The sequence below is a fragment of the Penicillium antarcticum genome (assembly GCF_028974205.1).
Source record: "Penicillium antarcticum strain IBT 31339 chromosome Unknown utg000002l_segment0_segment0, whole genome shotgun sequence".
NCBI classification, from domain to species: Eukaryota; Fungi; Ascomycota; class Eurotiomycetes; order Eurotiales; family Aspergillaceae; genus Penicillium; species Penicillium antarcticum.
This window is the reverse complement of record NW_026695300.1, coordinates 83,994-104,524: the sequence shown is the minus strand read 5'-3', so window position 1 is coordinate 104,524 and position 20,531 is coordinate 83,994. Positions and strand designations below refer to the sequence as shown.

At 48.9% G+C, this 20,531-nt stretch overlaps 8 protein-coding genes across 8 annotated transcripts; 2 read left to right on the top strand and 6 right to left on the bottom strand.

The window, feature by feature from the left end:
• Window positions 1-57: 57 nt before the first annotated feature.
• Window positions 58-1,019, bottom strand: N7508_001035 (uncharacterized protein; the record flags this gene model as incomplete). The annotated part of the gene is made up of 3 exons (XM_058459101.1): window positions 58-90; window positions 188-810; window positions 983-1,019. 3 exons carry the CDS (start codon window positions 1,017-1,019, stop codon window positions 58-60), a joined length of 693 nt encoding a protein of 230 aa, XP_058322633.1.
• Window positions 1,020-1,999: 980 nt separating this feature from the next.
• Window positions 2,000-3,874, bottom strand: N7508_001034 (uncharacterized protein; the record flags this gene model as incomplete). The annotated part of the gene is made up of 7 exons (XM_058459100.1): window positions 2,000-2,784; window positions 2,895-3,152; window positions 3,210-3,243; window positions 3,300-3,428; window positions 3,484-3,532; window positions 3,589-3,673; window positions 3,724-3,874. The coding sequence occupies 7 exons, from the start codon at window positions 3,872-3,874 to the stop codon at window positions 2,000-2,002; spliced, it is 1,491 nt and encodes a 496-aa protein (XP_058322632.1).
• An 827-nt stretch (window positions 3,875-4,701) lies between these two features.
• Window positions 4,702-5,586, bottom strand: N7508_001033 (uncharacterized protein; the record flags this gene model as incomplete). The annotated part of the gene is made up of 1 exon (XM_058459099.1): window positions 4,702-5,586. The coding sequence occupies one exon, from the start codon at window positions 5,584-5,586 to the stop codon at window positions 4,702-4,704; it is 885 nt and encodes a 294-aa protein (XP_058322631.1).
• Window positions 5,587-7,929: 2,343 nt separating this feature from the next.
• Window positions 7,930-10,008, top strand: N7508_001032 (glycoside hydrolase family 71 protein; the record flags this gene model as incomplete). The annotated part of the gene is made up of 3 exons (XM_058459098.1): window positions 7,930-8,067; window positions 8,124-8,938; window positions 8,994-10,008. The coding sequence occupies 3 exons, from the start codon at window positions 7,930-7,932 to the stop codon at window positions 10,006-10,008; spliced, it is 1,968 nt and encodes a 655-aa protein (XP_058322630.1).
• A 139-nt stretch (window positions 10,009-10,147) lies between these two features.
• Window positions 10,148-11,456, bottom strand: N7508_001031 (alcohol dehydrogenase family protein; the record flags this gene model as incomplete). The annotated part of the gene is made up of 6 exons (XM_058459097.1): window positions 10,148-10,205; window positions 10,263-10,307; window positions 10,358-10,409; window positions 10,457-11,162; window positions 11,215-11,287; window positions 11,338-11,456. The coding sequence occupies 6 exons, from the start codon at window positions 11,454-11,456 to the stop codon at window positions 10,148-10,150; spliced, it is 1,053 nt and encodes a 350-aa protein (XP_058322629.1).
• Window positions 11,457-12,758: 1,302 nt separating this feature from the next.
• Window positions 12,759-16,493, top strand: N7508_001030 (DUF3433 domain-containing protein; the record flags this gene model as incomplete). The annotated part of the gene is made up of 2 exons (XM_058459096.1): window positions 12,759-12,795; window positions 12,841-16,493. 2 exons carry the CDS (start codon window positions 12,759-12,761, stop codon window positions 16,491-16,493), a joined length of 3,690 nt encoding a protein of 1,229 aa, XP_058322628.1.
• An 844-nt stretch (window positions 16,494-17,337) lies between these two features.
• Window positions 17,338-18,496, bottom strand: N7508_001029 (ketopantoate reductase family protein; the record flags this gene model as incomplete). Its single annotated transcript, XM_058459095.1, has 5 exons — window positions 17,338-17,910; window positions 17,963-18,162; window positions 18,211-18,265; window positions 18,318-18,411; window positions 18,456-18,496. 5 exons carry the CDS (start codon window positions 18,494-18,496, stop codon window positions 17,338-17,340), a joined length of 963 nt encoding a protein of 320 aa, XP_058322627.1.
• A 383-nt stretch (window positions 18,497-18,879) lies between these two features.
• N7508_001028 (FMN-dependent alpha-hydroxy acid dehydrogenase) lies at window positions 18,880-20,434 on the bottom strand (the record flags this gene model as incomplete). Its single annotated transcript, XM_058459094.1, has 4 exons — window positions 18,880-19,222; window positions 19,275-19,492; window positions 19,543-20,300; window positions 20,347-20,434. The coding sequence occupies 4 exons, from the start codon at window positions 20,432-20,434 to the stop codon at window positions 18,880-18,882; spliced, it is 1,407 nt and encodes a 468-aa protein (XP_058322626.1).
• Between the last annotated feature and the right edge of the window lie 97 nt (window positions 20,435-20,531).

Sequence of the window (20,531 nt, the reverse complement as noted above, 5' to 3'; positions counted from 1 at the left end):
TCATATATTGAGGTAAACGAGAGAGATGACGGGAAGATACTGCGAAGACAGCGTTTTTCAAGGCTGAACACTGCGCAGCTCGACGAGGGACTACCAATTGAAATTGCCTACGGTCATCGCAGTGGTCAAACTCAAGGATGTTAACTTCAATTGCGTCAAGGACATAATTTGGGAGGACTCAACATACCCAAGGAGACAGCTCCTCGATAAAGTAGCGGAGCAAGCAAGACTCTTGGACATCGGATGTTGCATCTCCAAGGCTGCCACGGGAAGAGGGAGATGGATTGTCAGACCCTGTAAGATCTCCTTGATAGATGACATGACTGCTGGTGTGACTGTCCTGATCACCCTGATGGAATCTTGAATCGGGCGAAAATTGCGTATTAAAAATCGTATCGCGGCTCGGCAATACCGCTGGAGGGGCTGGGCGGGCGGTTGACGGGTGCGGTGAGACATCTGTCATTCGAGTATCCTCTTGCATAGATTCAAAGGTTTCAAAGACTTCATATTGGGCATATCCCTCGCCAGGCCTGTCTGAGCCAAAGTTTTGTTGACTCGGAGAATGGATCTGGTGTCCTAGATTACTGGAAGTCTGGCCCAGGGAAGGCAGCGGTACCTCGAGCCGTGGCAATGACACCGACACCGCCATGCTGGGCTCAGACTCAAAGGCCACGGAGGAACGAGCTGGCGCTCTCCAGTTCTTAAGCCTGCTGTTCACCCATGTTTGGTCTTGCTTGAAATTGGCATCCAGGTTTGCTGTGGAACCATGTCGAAAGACAGGCTTGCGTCGCGCCGGCTTGCATTCAAGGCCTTTAGCTTCACAGCGTCTGCATACAGGCTGTCTTCTGTCACCTAATAGGAGGATTTATTCTCAGCAGGTTGCAGCATGCCTAGGCAGGGTTGGTAAGATCGACTTACACTTTTGATGTCTCTCTAGAAATAGTATTAGTAAAGATCAAAGAAACCACCACAGGAGTCTTACCGCGGCAACTCGAGCAAGGTACTGAGGCAGTTGACATCATGCAAGGAACGCGTTGTGAAGCAGAGACGGCGCCTGCTGCCGGAAAGGGACTACCCCCGCATCCCCGCGTATTACCACATCGGGAAATGCCAAGTCTTGACTTTGATATACACATTGAAGATGAAGTATACATACTACTATTGGATCCAATTTCAAAATAAACGTAGTTCTAGTTCAATCTTTCTCCACTCGGGTCGCATCTGCGAGAGAAGCCAGCCATGACATTCACAGGAAGCGGCAACCACAGATTGCGCCTGCCAAATTTAAGGTGATCGTTATTTTTTACAAGAGCCGGTCTGTCAGGAGTGGTTTGTCTCGGCAATATCATTATTCAAGGCTCCTCGTACGGTGTGGATGCCCTTGGCAACACTTGCCAGCCACTGACTGGCGTGGACATCCGTGCTAGTCGAAATCCATATAGCGTGAATGCTTGACTCATGAAGCGTCTCATTTTAGTCGCTTTATACCCGAAGACTAAATTCCGTGTACCCATTATTGTTCTTTGCCTATTTGATCCTCCACAGCAACCACACGAGCGCGTGGGACGCGGTAGAGCAGAGTGTGGAAATGGTATTTTTCCATGGAAACGTTAGAAAAGGTCATGAACCTGTAAAAAGGCCACTTTAAATGCTCAGCACTTATTTAAAAAAATCCCGTGACGGCAATGCTGAGTGGCTCCATTGTAAGGTGTTTTGATCAAATTGATCAAAAATCAAACAAAAATTCTGAAGGTAGTAGAAGAAGAAACTCGGATGAAAAGAACAAACTGTGCTCCATGAAGACTAAGAAGAGTTGGATTGAGAGGCAAGAGGCAAAAATTTATGTACTGAGAAACATGAGAGTACCTAGGCATGTACACGGTCCGTCGCCGACTCTGGCGTAATCCGGTCATATATCAGCGCGATTCTTCAATCGACTTGGAGTTCCACACCACACCTCGCACAACCCCTGCACCAGATCATTCAAAATGCTAGTGAACTATGGGGCGACAAAGGTGAGGAAGTCTAGCGACAAATCGCTGAAAAAGCTGGCTCCCAGGACTTGCTCTGGATGACTGTTTTCGGTGACATTGCAGTAATCTTGGAAGTCTCCTGCCCGTTGCATCTTTTTGCGGATAATTGAAGCATATTCAGACAGTGCACAGCTTTTCCCCGGTCCATGGTGGCAGCCCGCGATTGGGTAAACGGCATCGTTGAACAGGATTCGAATATAGGCCTCGTTGGAGGAGTAGCGCTTGGATTCAGTTACGCAATCCATGACCTCGAAGGCAACAGTTCCACGCATGGTAATGAAGTTTGCCACATTGTAAAGATGACCAGATGGGATATGGTCATCAGGAAGCAGTCTCTCGGAGTCAAAGATTCCCATGGCAGCTGTCATCTCGGCAATTTGATTATCATTCAAGAAGCCCATGATGAGATTGGGAACATCAAATGTGTTGCCATCTTTACCAACACCCTTCTGCCCTGGGCCTTTCTCAAGTAGCGAAACCAGGCTTTCAAGGAAGGGAAGGAAGAGGACTTTGGCTGGACCAACTGACCCCGGCCCGACGCCGTAGAAGTAACTCAAGTCCTGAGAGTATGCATACTTGCGGAGCTCGCTTTCTGTGAATACATCACACCAAGGGCTGAGGTTTCCTGTAATTTGACTCTCGTATGCGCACATATAAGGGAAGAAGAGAACTTCCGTTTCAGTAAAAGTGAGGCCCCCACTGAGTAGCGAATTGAGACGTTTGACAGTCCTTGGAACCCAGGTCGCATCCCCTGCAAAGCCGTTAGCTGTCATTTTCAAATTGCAGGTAGAACTATCCATAGCCCAGGGTCTTTCTTCTCAATGGTCAAAAAGAAAGGGAGGCAAAGCTCATACAACTCACAGTTTGTCACGTTGTTTCCTCCGCTGCTCGTGGAAGCAAATTTGGGGCATGAGTCTGAAGGGCCAAGCGAGTTTCCAATTGCACTGTTTGATCCCGTGGAGTTCACACTGACAACAGTCCCGTATGTATCAGCGTACTCGTAGAGGTATCCCCGGATGAAGGCTCTCGCGGTTTGGACCACCCGTGAGCTGTTAATTGGCGACTTGTATTGGTTTGCCCAAACATAAAACGGATTACCGTCTTCATAGAAGTTCGGGTCTATCGAAAGTCAGCCACTCGGCCACCTCAGACAGACTGATATTGATAGAACCTTACATCTGGCCCGTAGTTGATAACCGAGATCACTTGCCTGGTGCTTCGTGTCAACAATGGCAGTCAGGGTTTAACTCAAACTTCTTAGCATACCTCTTTCCAACCTGTCATCGACTCCTGCGCTAGCTGTAAGCTAGGATTAGTCAGTACCGGCTTCCAATTCGAAATGAAGTCCAATGAGCCGCGTGCTTTGAAGCCGGTCTGGTTCATCGCAAGTTGAATCTAGGATCGTGATCAGACCAATCTCCTTGATCTCTAAACAACGAAGGGGACCAACCTTGTCATAAATTGCGACCCAAGAGTTGTATGAGCCAGTGTCGGGGAATCTGAGCATCACCTTCATTAGACCAGATTGACAATTGACCGATAGGAAGCTACTTACCTGCTGCCATGTCGGACAATATAAGCAGCTTGTCGGACAGAACACCGATCAGGGACTTCATTCTTGATGCCATTTACGTTAGGCCCTAGATCCGATCAGCAATGTGAAACACATCCAGTTCTAAGACGTCCTGACCAGCGAAATAGGGACTGTTCCCTCCGGCATATTTCAGAGGGTTGCTTGAGGTCTCGCTCGATGGAAACAAAATGTCGTTGGCCGGAGCCAGTACTTCGCATTGGACTGTGGCCGTGAGGCCAGCAAGCAGCAAAAGGAATGGAGTCTTCATAATGACTTTATTTCTTAGCATTCTATACAAATTGGAAGTGATGTAACAACATTTATAGTTCTGGTCGTTTGAACAGGGGTTACAAATTTACTATGCTTGCTTGAGACATGTTCTCATGGCACCGCTCAATATGAACTAGTGTCGGCTGTCGCCAATTAGCCTAATAAGTGCAAGCCTATCGTAGCTCCACGTGCTGGCCGTGAAGAGCGTTGTGTGTATAAGCGAAATTATCATAACATGTTCGTCCTCTGCCAAGTCTTGTTCAATTTGATATCAAAAGTAATATGAAGAGGAATATGCGCCACAGACCGTAATTGGCTCATGGCGATGCGCATCCACCAATAAGCATCTTTGTTTGCAGCACAATGTTGAGCTAATTGAGCTTCGGAGAATTACCCTAGAGGGATAGATAACCTTCTGGGCGTCTATTGTATAAATGACCTATGTAATCATTGGTCAGTTGGCTACAATGCAAAATCCATGTTTGGACAAGTCCGAGATGTCTCGACAAATGACAGTAATACCCGAGCCGGCCAGTGGGGCACTTTTAGATTAGCCATGATAATTGATATTCATCTCATCGGCGACCGACAAAATGAGCCTGGGGATGAGACTCTTACAGATCTGTTGGATAGTTTACTTAAGCGCTGGGACCACCTGAGGTGGCTAGTTTGACTACATGCACAAGTATTGTTGCATATACAACAATTACAACAATGGGGATGAATTCATACAGTGTTGATTTCACACGCTATCAATATGCTTGTAAAGAAGGTAGTCTAGCCAGTTCCAAACAGGAGTGGCAGCTATCATGGTGGACGACTAGGTCAAACCAAAGGCGTATTCGCGTCACTAGTGTGCGGTCGCGATGTTGGCTCCCCTGTAGAGACGTGTTCCGCAGTGGTCTCTGACGTTGTTGAATGGGCGTGGCTGTGATAGTTGGACGCCGAATGTACACTCTGTGTGGAAGGGAAGTAGCCTGTTTGTGGCTGGTTGGTGAACATCATCGAGGATCGAACACTGTTGACATCAGGAGTGGAGACTCCTTTTGAGGTTGCAGGGAGAAGGGCCGAGGTGGAAGCGCTGGATTCCAACAGCTCTCGTGCTGCAATGCGTCGTGACCTCGCCCTATTGCGTGCACAGTGAAGGATGGTGAGGCCCGAGAATAGCGAGATGAGACAGCAGCCGAATATGATTGCTGCAATGTTTCCCTTGTGATTCCACGCCTTCAAGGCGGCACTCTCGGTGCTAGTTGCAGTTGCAGTGCTAGTTGTTGTTGAAGATGTGCTGGTCGTTGAGCTGCTTGATGTCGAAGTGCTTGAAGTAGTCGAACTCGTAGAAGAGGTGGTTGACGAAGTGGTAGTCGAGGAAGTAGTGATCGAGGATGTAGAGGATGTCGATGAGGATGTTGAAGTGGAAGTGGACTCGCTTGAGGTGGTGGTGGTGGTGTCTGATGTGCTTGTGGTCGACGTTGTGCTCTCAGTTGTGGAAGTAGAGGAATCGGTTGTGTCAGTGGTGGCTCTGGCCATGAGAATTTCGCCATATCCGCGTTTCTCATGGTTCCTGCCAGTTTTGCCAGCTTCTGACATTGGCGTTGGGCTCAGAGTAGTTGTAGTCTTAGCGGGAACCCATTCTGTGTTTGCGGCGGCATGAGGGTGGCCAAGTACCTGGGCGCACTGCACCGCTAAGAGGGCGACTACCAAGCCGCGCATATCCGTTGATCAGGGTGTTGAATGATTGAAGGCAGTGTCAAGTCTTGGTGCCATTTCTACGGGGGCCAACGTGCTTTAAGACTTATCCGCCACACACTACTCCGGATGTCGGAATACGTGGACCTCCGGCCTTCAACAGGTTTAACCCAATATTTAGGTCTATTATTGCGTTTGATGGCCAAGCCGCGCCGCAAAGATTCGTGGTTTAGTGGCATATTTTTGCACAAGCGTAGTGGAATCAGCCACTCGAGAGGCGGTGGAGTTCATACTTGAACGGGCACACGCATATGCCGCGCGGCACACTCCCCACAAGGCTGTTAGGAATCTTAATTTTCACGACGTCCAGAAGCGCTCAGGTTGATATTTAATGTTACAATATGCTATGTTCTTGATTTGAAAATTGTGTATGTCAGTCACTATCAAAGATGAAGGTTCATGTGCGGCAATTAGGAGCGAAAATTTGCATTCCCGCTAACAAGCACTATTAAGCACTGCCAAGCACTATCCCAGATGCAGATTCTGCTAAAGTCATAACCGCGTGTCCTTCTATTTTTATTCCGTCCTTTTAGTGTCAACGCGATTTGAGAGGCTGAGAATAAGGGTTCTGGCCTCTAAAGGATAAAAATATCCTCAAATTGGATCAGTAAACGAGGAGGAAGAAAAGCTTTGAATTACTGAGGCACTCCCACGATCTGGGAACAACAGCTGATGGCTGATCTTTCCCTGGGATGGCTGATCACAGCACTTGCAATATCTTGCACCCAGCTCAGAGGCCGAGATTTTCGTGCCGGCGTCTTTCCGCTTACGCAGAGCCTCGACTATTAAGTTAACCTTCGATAGTACGGAGTGGTCATGGACTTGATCTGCTCCCCACATATCACATAAACGCGAAGAACAGGGAAGCCATACAGACCTTGTTCAATATTCTGTCTACAGGATGGGTTGATTGGGGGTTCATTGTCCCCTTGTCTCTTATCTTAGTATCAACAATAACGCCACGTTCGCCTCTGCTTCCCAAACGCCACTAATCCTAATTAGGGCGAAAGCTCAGGTCATTGCACATTAGACAGGGTTGGGCTGAAATTCAATTTCTCATGTGGACGGCATTCTTGGAGTGCTTGTCGGGTTGATTCCGTGCTTCATGCTTGTCGGTTGGCGCAGTCTAGGAATGCAGCAACGTCACACATGGCCTCATGTGAGCAGAGTTGGGCTGTTCCACAAGAAATATATCTTGGCCTGGTGATCTCCCTGCTGTTTGCATTTCTTCGTTCTATTGTAGACTACCCCATCTAGTCTTTCACCAGAGAATTGCACAATGTTGCTCTTTCCGACCGGTTACAACATCCCTTGTCCAGAAGGGAATGTTCCTCGGATGTCACCATAATGTATCACTCCAGGGGCTGACTTCTTTCTACTCTTGTATGGTCTTGTCCTGGGGAAGACATGAGCAGGACATCCATCTCTATTTCAAGAGATACTAACTGAGGAACTAACGATCATAACATCCAAGGTATGATCTGCAGCCCGACTCTTTCCAGGAGCTCTCCCACCTGGTCCTCGTGAATTGATCATTGCTGTCCGCCCCTTGCTGAGATCCCACGCAGGTTTTCTCGCCATGTACTCAAGGCTACTATTCTGTATGAATGTGATGATTCGCTTGTGCTGTTAATCTAGGCTTTCTAGTACCTGAGTGCAGAAGTATTTGACTTTCGTGCTTATTTCTTGTTCTTGTTCACTCAAAGCTTTGCCGGCATCACGAATTTGGACTTGTGGGGGGTTACATTCGGGAGGTTAGATTGTTTCCTGGTGACCAGAGGAATTTGGTGGCGTTAACGGGGTATATCCTGTGATTGTGGTACAGTTATCTTCATCGAATACCCTTTGGGGACTTTGCGTGCATCAACTGAGATAGAAAATTGATAACGCGGCATTTCTTGCTTGGTAAAAGAATTGGATGGATTTTACCCCAACTTTCCGGCAGGGAAAAGAGCGCGTGCACTAAATTTGGCATCCGAATGACCGATGGTCAAGTATATGACACGGGCCTACAGGGGGGCTGCTCTTTCATATTCGGCAAATAAACTTCAGATATGCCAATGACCCAGTCACTAGAAATACCCGGCGATCACCATCGATATACTTTCGCAAATTCCATCATCCCAATATCAGGCACCGGAGCTCATTGTGTGCAAATATTCCACACAGGTTCAATGCTAAGGAGACTTAGATGTGAGCGAGACAATTGATCTTAACCTCATAGTCAAGGCATGTATCTCAAGCTGACCCACATATAGATACGTCTCTTTAGCCCGGAAGAAGACTGCCTTAGCACATCAGTCAAGTATGAGGGCCAAAGATAGTGTTCTACTCGCTCTCTTGGGTATATTCTGTATCGTTACAGATGCCTTATCTGCTTTCGATAATGACACTCGGGTTGATAAACGACAATCAACAGATCGGCTGGTGTTTGCCCATTTCATGGTGAGAGTCCAGCATCCACGTAGTGCAACTTGACCTATTTCCAACTCTCCAAATAGATCGGAATCACCAGTGATAGGCACAGTGCTTACGACTACGACGATGATATGAAGCGTGCCAAATCCCTTGGAATTGATGCGTTTGCGCTCAATATCGGAGTTGACCCATATACTGATCAACAACTTCGACTGGCCTACGATTCCGCTGCGAATAATGACATGAAGGTCTTCATATCGTTTGATTTCAACTGGTGGAATATCGGACAAGCCACTGCAATCGGCCAGAAAATTGCCCAATATGGCAGTTTACCCGCGCAACTCATCGTCGACAACAAGATCTTTGTCTCGTCCTTCGCGGGCGACGGACTGAATGTAGCAGCACTCCGAGCGGCAGTCGGCCGATCGATTTTCTTCGCACCAAACTTCCATCCCTCGTACGGAACTGACATTTCTTCCGTTAATGGCCTCTTGAACTGGATGGCATGGCCAAATGACGGAAACAACAAAGCTCCCAAGGCTGAGAAGAGTGTTTCTGTTGAAGATGGGGACCGATTATATGTTAATGCGCTTGCTGGAAAAGACTATATTGCCCGTTCGTATATCAATGTCCTCGTCAACCTTATGAACATCATTGCTGATGATGATACAGCCGTCTCGCCGTGGTTCTTTACTCACTTTGGACCCGAGGTTTCCTATAGCAAGAATTGGAATTTCCCATCCGATCTCTTGTGGTTCAATCGATGGAATGAGATTCTTGCACTAAAACCACGATTCATTGAAATTGTGACATGGAATGACTATGGTGAATGTCATTATATCGGACCTTTGAAGTCCCCACATACCGATGACGGCGCATCTAAATGGGTCAACGATATGTGAGATTTTGATGGTGCTAGGTTTCGTTCTCGCGCAAGTGGCTAACTATTCTAGGCCGCACGATGGTTGGTTGGATATCTCAAAACCATTTATTGCCGCATTCAAAGCGGGCGAGTCTTCTCCCGACAGTCACATCTCTTCAGATGAGCTGGTTTACTGGTATCGACCGGCACCTCGGGGTGTTGATTGTGACCCAACAGATACTTGCATGGTCCCAGCGAACAATGGTAGTGGTAACTATTTCATAGGACGGCCCGATGGGTGGCAATCCATGCAGGACTCCGTCTTCGTGGTCTCATTGCTCACAGCTCCAGCCACGGTCCAGGTCAATAGCGGTGGAAGCGTCTATAACTACGATGCACCAGCTGGTGCAAGTGCCAAAGCAATTCCAATGGGACTTGGCTCACAAAGCTTCGCGGTATTTCGCGACGGCCAGACGATTCTTTCTGGGACAAGTCTGAAACAGATCATCAATGGTTGTGTCTGTGGTCTGTACAATTTCAACGCCTATGGTAAGCGCAGTGATACCTGTCATGATTCAACTACTAATACAAAGCGCATAGTGGGAACCCTTCCCCCCGGCCTTAGTGATCCTCTCCAGCCTGATGGACTTGCTGCATTTGAGCAGGGCTTGCGTGTTCATACTTGCCAGCCTACTCCTTCTCTAGGTACCGTTCCTCCCGGTCCTCCCACTTCCACCACGAGCAGCAGCATGCCGACTACCTCGCCCCCGCCTCCACCCACTGTGCCTCCCACTGTTCCGACTTCCTCTCCGCCTACTAGTTCGCCCACTCCTCCTGGGGGAGGAGGTGGAGGAGGCGGAGGAAGTGTTTGTGTCTCCGGATCGGGCACCAAAAACTACATCGGTCTGTGTGCCTTCTGCTGCAACTATGGGTATTGCCCGCCAGGGCCATGCGTTTGCAATGCCTGGGGAGATCCAGTCCCTACTCCGCCGACTACCAGAGCGACTGGAGTTCCACTTGTTGGTGAAGATGATTCTTATTTGGGTCTTTGTAGTTTCGCCTGCAATCATGGATATTGTCCACCTACTGCTTGTAGGGAGTTGTGAATGGGAATGGCATTGCTGCTATCTTCGTGGTACACTATTCTTGTGGTCATGCAATCCCGATGTTAGGAGAAATTCTCCCAATTCAATTTGTGTGATACAAAAGAGAACCAAAATCGCATCAGGGTCTTCTGTAATATCGCTATTTGTCAGCTTCAAAAATGACCTTTTGGCTTCGCATTTCGTTGAAATCATCATATCTGTTGTCATGTTAATCATACAATTTCAAGTAAACCATACCAAGCGCGATAACTTACGCCTGAATAGCTTGAGAGAGCGGTCGAATATCATGAGTCATGAAACTAGAAGCTGTAAGCATTCACATCATTTTCGTGATCAGAATTCAGCATACTTTAAGACATCCTGTTTCTTCGCCAACAACTCCATAGCCGGGGCAAAAATGCCTACCTTTCATCAGTGCCAGTTTGCGATAGAATTTCGGTACACCTACTTCGGACCGGGCATCGACCCATTTGCAATCGCAGATTCTTCCCATACGCTTCGTTTCCGGTCCACGGAATCTCTTGGTTGTGGACACCAACACTGGAAAGATGGCCCCATGGGCGCAGCATTTCGAACCCCATGCGTAAGGCACTGCTATGCCCAACCACTTCAATGACCACGTCTGCACCTCGGCCTTCGGTGAGATCTTTAACGCGTTGTCTTAGGCCAGCCTCGTCTTCTTGGAAGTTCCAAGGCTCAGCTCCTAGACCTTTAGCAACTTCTAGCCGTGCTGGGACGCTGTCAATAGCAAGTAGATGTTTCGGCTTATAATCCAAAGCACTTGCAATAGCACACAGTCCCACAGGGCCACAGCCAAACAGAAGCACGGTACTTTGCTGAATCTCTTCCTTATCCAGGGCTTTGAAAGCGTTAGAAGCTGCAAAATAGCCCGTGGGGAATATGTCCGCCATTAAAACCAGCTTCTTCTCGTCAATCTCAGGCGGGGCGTGGAATAACGTAGAATCGGCTAACGGCACGCGGACATATTCGGCTTGTCCGCCATCGAGTACCGCTGAGCCATATAGCTGGCTCTGTGCACATCGAGAGGAGAAGCCTCGTTTGCAGTAGAAACAGCTCCCACAGCTCACGGTGAAGGGCGAAACCACTCGGTCACCAGGCTTGAATGACTGTACGTCAGATCCAACTGAGCTTACCTACACCAGCGATTATTAGCTCTGATGTGTTTCAAAAAGACGGAGCAATCACTTCTCCTGTGAACTCATGGCCCATGATAAAGCCATTTGCAGAGGGCTGGTGTCCACGGAATACGTGCAGCTCACTAAAGTTTTCCGTCAATTATTTATCTGTGTAATCTATCGCATTCCTCACCTGCCACAGAGGGCTGTGTATCTGACTTTCAGTATCACATCTGTCGGGGCCTGGATCTCGGGTATGGGCCTCAGTTCCAGTGCAACCTGTAGTGGACCTTTGAAGACAACTGCTTGCATTATTCTTGTTTGATGATGGAATGATTCAGTATGTTCGTTACAGTTGTGTGGCGTGCTTGTTTGTCGGTGAGGGGGGCGCTGAGGGGCCCGTCTTGGGCCTCGGCAATGCTCGGATATGGAAAGGTACGAAATAGGACTATTCCAAAGTACTTAGGATATTCACAGGTATCACCCTGAGTACAACCATAGAGGCTATATCTTGATCTAATGCGCACATCCTCGGGCTTGTGATGCTTGATGTCACTGAGGTAGTCTTCGATAGGCCAGATTTTCTGCTTGCTCAGTATCTCTTTCATCAAAGCCAGCTACATCTATCTTAGAGGCTACCTCACAAATAAAGTCAACAAGTCTCGAAGATTCGGTCTCCAGTGTAGCAATGCCATGTACGCGACGATCAGATCACCCCTTTTATGGTGAGATCTTCCCAAGTGCTTAGTCTTTGGACAAGCAATTAGCCAATCCACTTCTAGCAGTATGCCGCCATCTATAGTGAATATTGAGGGTTCGGCATAAAATCTGAGCCGGATCTTCTTCCGTCAAGCCCCAAGGGGCGCGGGCTTGAAGTTATACAAGAGACGGATCAATGTAATACCGGTTCCGCCGAATTAGGCACTCAGGCACTAAGGCGCCAAGATATTGTGGCATCAAGGCATCAAGGTAGATTTTTCAGCCTCTTTTGCAATAGACCATTTTAGCTTCTCTCGATGGGATTTGGTGCAATCAAACCTTGATTTTGTTGGGTCTCATTCAACGGAATGAATGATTTGGTTAAATTGAAATCTAATAATTGGGGCTGAAATATGTCACAATGAAGTCTTATTGACTACTATATATTTGAGCTACTACCATGTTGTTTAGGCTTGTATCATTACTGAGAGTCCTACCGTCCATTCAACCCATGTTCTAGAACTAGATTTAGCATTGAACCACCGCAATGCTGCTTTAATACTCAGATCCGCCATATCCGTGGTTTATGAGACGTCGGAGGGCCTTGATCTCGGGTACCTCAACCAGGTACCCGTTCCGAATGGAAAAGAAGCCAATAACGTGGAAACACAATAGAAGCCAACTCAGAATAGCTCTCTATCAAACGTATACTGTAGTATAAAACGTAGGACTAGAGTAGATATAGGAATCTCGTATAAAAGAGCCAAGACCCTTGCCCCACGTCCACGCGTTCCCCAACTCTTCTCTTCCCACGTCATGTTAATCTTTCTTGGCTTTGTCGATCAAGTTTTTGTCCCTTTCATCATGGCGATATACCCTTGACAGCAATGCTCATCTATCTTACACCCATCCAGCATGAACGATGAGGCTTCCCGGGGGTTCTGGGCCTGGGGTAAGTTGTCTCTCGTCTCCTCCTGGACATGGCTAACTGGAATAGGTCTCCCGTTTCGTTTGCCTCGACCCCCGGCCCCGAATCGAGGATGGCGCCCAGTGGCTCTGCGCCCGCCCTACCTCGCCGCCCTCGTATGCCTGATGTTGACCATGCTACTGTGCCTGGAAGGGCTGCGGCAGTATAGCGATCGCGAAGGGGGTCTGGTCTTCTTCGATTATACCGACGATGTCTCCGCCCTCCAGTCCTTCGCTTATAATTATGTCCCGATTATCATTTCTCTCGTACTGGTTTTGATTTGGACTGTCACCGACTTCGATGTGCTTCGCCTGGAGCCGTACTTCCAGTTGTCACGCCCGGAAGGGGCGCCGGCGAGCGTCCTCTTCATCAACTACAACTTTGGCCAAACCATTCTGACTCCGATCAATGCCCTACGCCGTCGCCACTGGATTGTCCTGTGGGTCTCGTTCGTGACGCTCTCGATACGGATGATTCTTCCCGCCTTGCAGAGTACGGTGTTTGAGTTGCGCGAAGTGACGGTTGTCAACCATGGAACTATGAAGAGTTGGCCCAATTTAGTTGACTTGAGCACACAGGCGAACTGGATGTCAGTACAGGCAAACAACACTGTCGACTCGGTGCTGTCTACAGACGAACAACTCCGCCGGTCCCGATCGGCCCAATACGCAGTGGCACCCGTCGAAATCCCGGACACCGACCAAGAGGAAAGTACAACATGGGCGCTGGATCAGACTATTTATTGGGCGCAAGTGACTTGTGAAAATGTTCTTGTTGGGGACAGCCTTACTGTGACTATCGATGACCCTGACGCGGAATTTCCAATCATCTCATGGAACGCGAGCGGGATTGACTTGGACGACTCGGTGGGATCTGACGAATGCACCCTCGATTTTCACTACGACAGTGTCTTCTTTCCTGCCACCGACTACCTCCAAGTGCGTTACTGGGAACCAGTCATCAGTGATGCTGCCAAAGAGTCTTTTCCGAACCGAACCCAGGCCTTCACTGCCTCCGGCTGCGATCCTTATGACCTCTATGGCATGATCATCGGCGTGAATGCGACAAATTCGACCTCTACATCAAGCTCGACCCAATATGCTACGTCTGGTATCGCCTTCGCTTGCGACATTACTTATCATAAAGCGGAGGCGCAAGTGAATATGCACTCCAACAGCTCCATCATGTCTATCGACGTCGACCGAACCACCACTAGCACGCTTACCGATACCGAATTCAGTATCGAGCACTTTCAAGCCTTGCTTTCCCAGCGCGCCCCGTATACCAGTGATATGCTTTTCATTCGCGAAAATGCCACCACAGGAGGACGCACAGTGACTGAGCTACCTGTGATCAGCCAGGAACTTGGAGAACTTCAGCCCCTTCTGGTGCTTGACACATCCACCATCATGACGGAGGCTGAATTTGAATCGAAGATTGAACGTGATGTAAAGCAGACCTTTGTGTCGACACTCGGTCGCTTGTTTGATCCGGACACTAAGCCTACTATCGTGGCGGCGTCGCGCTTTTCCAACCAGGTCGCCATCGCTGTTGTCGACTTTGCCGCTGTCTGGTCTGAGCTCATACTAGTTTCGGCAATCTTGGCTGCTTTGTACCTTCTTTACATGTACCGTTCACGGCCAATCTTCCTTCAAAGTGACCCAGGCTCAATCGGTGCTATGTGCAGTATCACCGCGGATATTTTTCACCCATCCAACATCCTTGCTGAGCCGGTAGCTGAGTTCCATCAGTTTTCTACACGCCAACTTCGCCGCATCTTCAAAAAGGCTAGGTGTTACTGGCGACCAGGCCCTGGTGGCAATCGGTTGGAGATACTAGCCGAAGATGGCTCCCCAGTTCAACTTGATGCGAATCTCCAAACTCACGTTGATCCGATGCCTCACTTTCTCGTCATTCCCTTCTTTCTCGTGGAGTTCCTAGCTTTGGCTGGTGTTATCATTCTCATGGGACTGGTTATCTCTTCTCTTCTCAAGGACGGGCGCTTCCGCCACCTGACGCAGGGCGACTCGAGCTCGTTTCAGGTTGTTCTGTCTTTTCTACCCTCGGTCGTCGCTTCATCTGTGGGCTCTCTTTGCACCTCTATCCACCGAAATCTTAGCGTCCTGGAGCCTTGGGTTCACCTCCAACGTGGGAATGTGTCCGCCCGGGTCTCCTTGTCCTTGAATTACTCTTCTCAGAGTCCGTTTGCTATTTTCTTTAAGGCTGTGCGCGATAGACATGTGTTGCTCGGACTGGTTTCTATCGCATGTGTTGTCAACATGGCTCTTACTGTCGTGGCCGGTGGACTTTTCACGCAGCAGATGACAACGTCTACTCTTGCAACCCAGGATTTGACTATGAACTATAGCCAGTCTATCTTTTGGCGGACTGACTTTGCTGCTGAATTCACAGAGTATGATCTGATACAGACCAGCATCACTAGCGGAGTTCCTATGCTGCCATGGACAAGTCCTAACCAATCCTTTGTCCCCGTCCACGTGAAGAATCGCGACCCAGATGTTACTTATGGGGCAACAACGCTTGGTGTTGGTACCACACTGGATTGTAAGACGCTCTCAACAGACGCGCTTGTGCAGAATCAAACCACTGGTCATCAATATTGGCGATATGAGTTGTACGAAAACTCTTCTGTGGAGTGCACCGCAGCCATGCCACCGTTAAAGAGCAAGGATGAGGGAATCGCCCTCTCCATTCATTTTCTATCTCCGGATGGAACTGATGATTCTGACATTTGTCAGACTGCGACTGTCTTGGTGGTTGGCCGGTGGGACTACTTGGCAGACACGCCAATTACCGACAATAATACCATTGCTTTACAGTGTGAGCCTCAAGCAAAACTACAAGAGTACTCCATCAGTTTCGATCAGAAGGGCCAGATCGCATGGCACGAACCGGTGGCCAATACATCCATTACGGATGGAGCTATGTACGATAACGCGACTGTGAGTCTCGGGCAGTTCAACAAAGTCTTTGCCGCCATTCCGAACAGCTTCGTCGGCAATACCACTATGCAGAACGGAACATACAACATCTCCTCGTATGACTGGGCTGGTTTCCTCGTGGCCCGTCTTTACCAGCGTGACGATCCCGACTTTGACTCATTGAACCCCGACCTTCTAATGGATATGACTCAAACTGTGTTCCAGTGGGTGTACAGCACCTACTTCTCCATATGGCGAAACATTTACCTCGAGCCTCTTGTCGAGCCCATTCAGGCTACGAATGCCACTATCACTAGCAGCACCTGGCGCATGGTCCCATCCGCCCCATCGCTTGCCATTGCCTTGACCATCATTGCATTTGACACAATAGTGGTGCTCTTGGTATTTTGGACCCGACGTGGCCGATTCCGAGGACCGCGAATGCCACGATCCATTGGAGCTGTCATTCCTTGGATTTCTCATAGCCAGATGCTTAACGATTTCGCCGACACTCACACATGGAGCAGTGCCAAACGACATGCGCACCTCACGACCTTGAACAAACGTTACGGCTTCCGAATGTTCATGGGTGCCGACAACCGCTGGAGGTTCGCGGTGGACCAAGAGCCGGAGACCAAGCCTCCAGATGCCCCAACTGGTGACTCAGACCCAGAGGCTGACAAAACTACATCGATTCAACTACAGGAGATTCGAAGCCCGCAGAGCCCGACTCAGCTTTGATCTCCTGGTATATGTTCTATGACTTAATTTCTTTTGATGATTGTCTTATATCATGCTACAGGATATATTTGGGATATTGGATAGGGCGTTTTCGCGTTGGACCTTCAGGGCGCTCAGGTATAGATGGATCAACAAGCAAGCTGGCCCTTATCTTGTCTGGTTGCATTTGGAATTTTTCACCTTTACGCGGCCATGGCGCCTCACATAGTGTTTTCAGAATTTGGACTGGAATTGTGTGATTTCTCACGACTCCTTTGGCATGCCCGCGCCCCTTGTTTCCCATATAAAAAATTGAAGGGGCGGGTGTTCTCTACGATATTCATGAAATGTTTGACCAATTTACCCCCAATTCTTACTTGCCCTTCCGGTCATCCAATGTCTGTTTAACAATCAACCAAATGCTACGCCACGGCGCAATGCAAACGAAGTTTTTCTCGGGTATCTTTGCTACCGAGTCAACATATCAGGTCAGTGTTGCTCACCTTGCTCGAAGCAGTACGGATCTCACCCAGCTATGTCGGTGGGGGTTCAAAAGAGAATCACGCCGCACCCCGCACAATATCGAGCAGGGCATCGGCCCCCCGGCAAGGGTCCGAGCGTTAAACAAAAGGGCGAACAGACCAATAGAGTCCTAATCATGACGCCACGCGTGGGGGACTTGTATGTGGGGGATGTACGCCTACGAAGCTGATCGGGTTATTCTACTTGGGGGTTTCAAAACCGACGATCATGAATCAGTTTCACGTTTATTGGTGAAAACTTCCGGCACATATCAATGAAGCAAACCACACTGAGCTCAAACATGGGGTGAACTTCATCTTCGGCGAGCCTGAAGCTGTTCTACTTACAGCGCAGCTCTAAGTCGGCCATCAACTGCCCGAAGGAGAACATATAGAGCCTCCACGTACGGAGCTTGGATACCCAACTCTCGAGCTTTGCGCACCGGGAAGCCCAAGATGACATCAATCTCCATTGGGCGTCCGCATTTGCAATCGGTTTGCATGCTGCTTCCGATACCAGGCATGGCATTGATCTTGGCCATCAATTCGTCAATCAGCTCATCCTGCAGTGGCACGCCGCAAGCACGCGCAATGTTAATAGCCTCCTGCATCAATTGGCGTGTGAATGGTGTCGCGTCTTCGGAGGAGTGCAGCCAAGTCTGAGTGTCTACCATAGTGAGAGTAGTCAGCGAGTTCCATGCGATATTCCAGACGACCTTTTCCCATCGCTGGACTTGCATATCTTCAAGCACCTGGAATCGGGTCTTTCCATTTCGGAGGAGATCGGCAAATGTCTCGAGCCGTGTTTTTTCGATTTGGCCATTGACTGTTGGGTTGGGGAAAAGGCCAATCTGCATATCCTCGGATTTGGTGTGCTTCACAATGCCCGGACTTATTTGCGTAGCGCCTACCCATGTCTAAGTGGGTTAGATCCTGAAGTATAAATTGGAGCAACCGAAGAGCTCTTACCACACAGGTTATGATGCTGTTATTGGGGAACTTCTTTCGGAATGGCTCCTCATTTCCTACGCCATTCTGTATAACCACGATCGTGGTTCGTTTGGGATCAACTGCTGGCTGCAATTGACCGACCACCTTGTCCTGGTCAATGGCCTTGTGCGCGCACACAATGTAATCCACGGCGGGAACTTCAGCAACAGATGTCACCACTCCATAGTGTCAGCTAAGTAGATTGACTGGTTATGGATTGAATGTACCTCGGTGGGGATGGAAAGTATGCTGGCCATGGTTCTCGCTATTGATAGTGATACCCTATCAAAATTCCATCAACATCTGGGTGTTTCATAGTTTATATTGCATTTACATTTGTCTTCACAGCTTCATAGTTGGAACGAGCCAGGACTGTCAGGCGAACCCGGTCGGACTGACTGAGGATGAAGGCATAGAAAGAGCCGATTCTGCAAGGTCAGCGCATACTTCGTGAGTGAAGGGAAATACTTACGCTCCAAGCCCGTAGAGAAGAACATCAATTTGGTCTGACATGATGTGAATTGTGATACAAAAAAATGCAAGTGAAGGAAATATGAACATTCCGCGTTTCGTCCGAGTTCCAGTTCAACGGGACCCAGAGAACCGCTGACTAAGTCCCTACGAGGTCTCAGACCTCAACAGGACTCGGGATTTCTGAACTGATAATCCCCCGCATCGGAGCGAGGCCGAGGGCGTGGGGGCTCAACTTCAGATGCGATCAGCGCCGGAACAGGCAAATGGAGCATCCGAGGACCTTTTAGCGCACCAGTGATGTTATTCTGCAGGTCATTACTGACGTTTGCCTAAGGTGATGATTGTAGATGGAATCCCATTCACTATTAAGAAGAACGAGAATGCACAGGCAAGTATAAACATCGGACGATTAAGGATACCCGTCATAGCTTCACACTGCCAACAAGATCCCTCTCAAGCCGACTGGTATTTACCATCTCTGGCCTCAGCTCCTTGAGACTAGTCGCCCCCAGAAGGACCATATTTGTCTCTATCTCCTGTCGTAGAATGTCAAGCATTCTTAGCACCCCCTTCTCTCCATACCCGGCTGACATGCCATGCAGGAATGGACGACCTAGTCCAACGGCAGTTGCACCGAGTGCAATGGCTTTGAGGACATCCGTCCCTCGTCGGATGCCCCCATCAATGAAGATTTGCATTTTGCTTTCAATCAACTGAGGCGCAAATTTCCTGATTTCTAGAAGAGTGAGGAGTGGCGATTGTGCTCTGTAAAGTGTCAGAAAGGAAAGACTCTAGGAAGGACCTAAATAGAACATACGTGTCTTGTGAACGTCCTCCATGGTTAGAGAGAACAATGCCTTGAACACCATGTTCATATGCCTCTACTGCGTCTTCAACACACTGTATGCCCTTAATCACCACGGGGAGCCTTGTATGTTGACGAAGCCATGTCAGAATGTCCCAATCAATGAATGGTGATATCGAACTAGCCATAATCTTGGCTACTCCTTGGCCCTGTGTATCGTTGTCGGCGGCCTATTGCCGGTCAGCTGGGATGATTCACCTGGGAGCTAAGTAAGACATACTGTTACACTCAAGTTCAATCGCTCATCCATTTCTCGCTTTCCAACCACTGGCGAGTCGACTGTAATCCAAATGGCGCTGGCCCCGGCCATTTCAGCTCGACGAACTGTATCCACGGACTTTTGGATGTCTTTGTTCACATAGAGCTGCTGGAAAACAGGCTGAGCGGACGAGCTACGACTCTGCATCACCCGCTCGATAGGCATGCTTGATCCATTTGCGAGTACTTGAACAAGACCCTGTTTGCCTGCTGCAGATGCGAGCGCACATTCACCGTCGGGGTGGGCGAGTTTGGCGATTCCCACCGGAGAGATATACACCGGAAGAGAGACCGAATGCCCCAATATTGACGTTGTGGTGTCTACGCTTGGGATCTTGCGCAGAATACGTGGGCGAAGCGCGATCTTTTGATACGCGCGGGCATTATTGCGCTTGCTGATTTCGTCGTCCGCCCCTGACGAGTAATAGGCCCAGGCGTTGGCAGGTAGAAACTTTTCCGCTACTTGTTCAAAATCATGTAGATTGATTAAACTGCGCAAAGACGGTGGTGCATTCAAATCCTGTTGTGCTTGCATTGTGTCGTCTTGCTTTGGGCCAAGAGCCTTGAGTTCGGCGGGATCAATATGACCTCGCACTGCACTTTTGGGGAGAGCTTCGCTCAACAGCTCAGGCGCATGAACCGAATCAAAGTCATCAGTGGCGTCTTTGCCCGCACATCGCATAATCACTTGGGATCCTCCAGGGTGAGACTCAAGGAAGTCTGAAGAGTCAGCTTTAGAGGATCTCTGCTGAAGACAAGACCTCACCTGTAACATCGTACACAGCTCCATGTATGACGACCCAGCAAGAATGCCGACTGTTGTGCAGGCGGATTTCCTGGTGAGTGAGCGTCATTGTGAGTTTGCAATCGATGTGACTGGGGGTCAGCCCATAATAAGCGCCACCGACGATCCCTGGCGTGGGGGTTAAGCTTGCGAGACGGAGATATTGA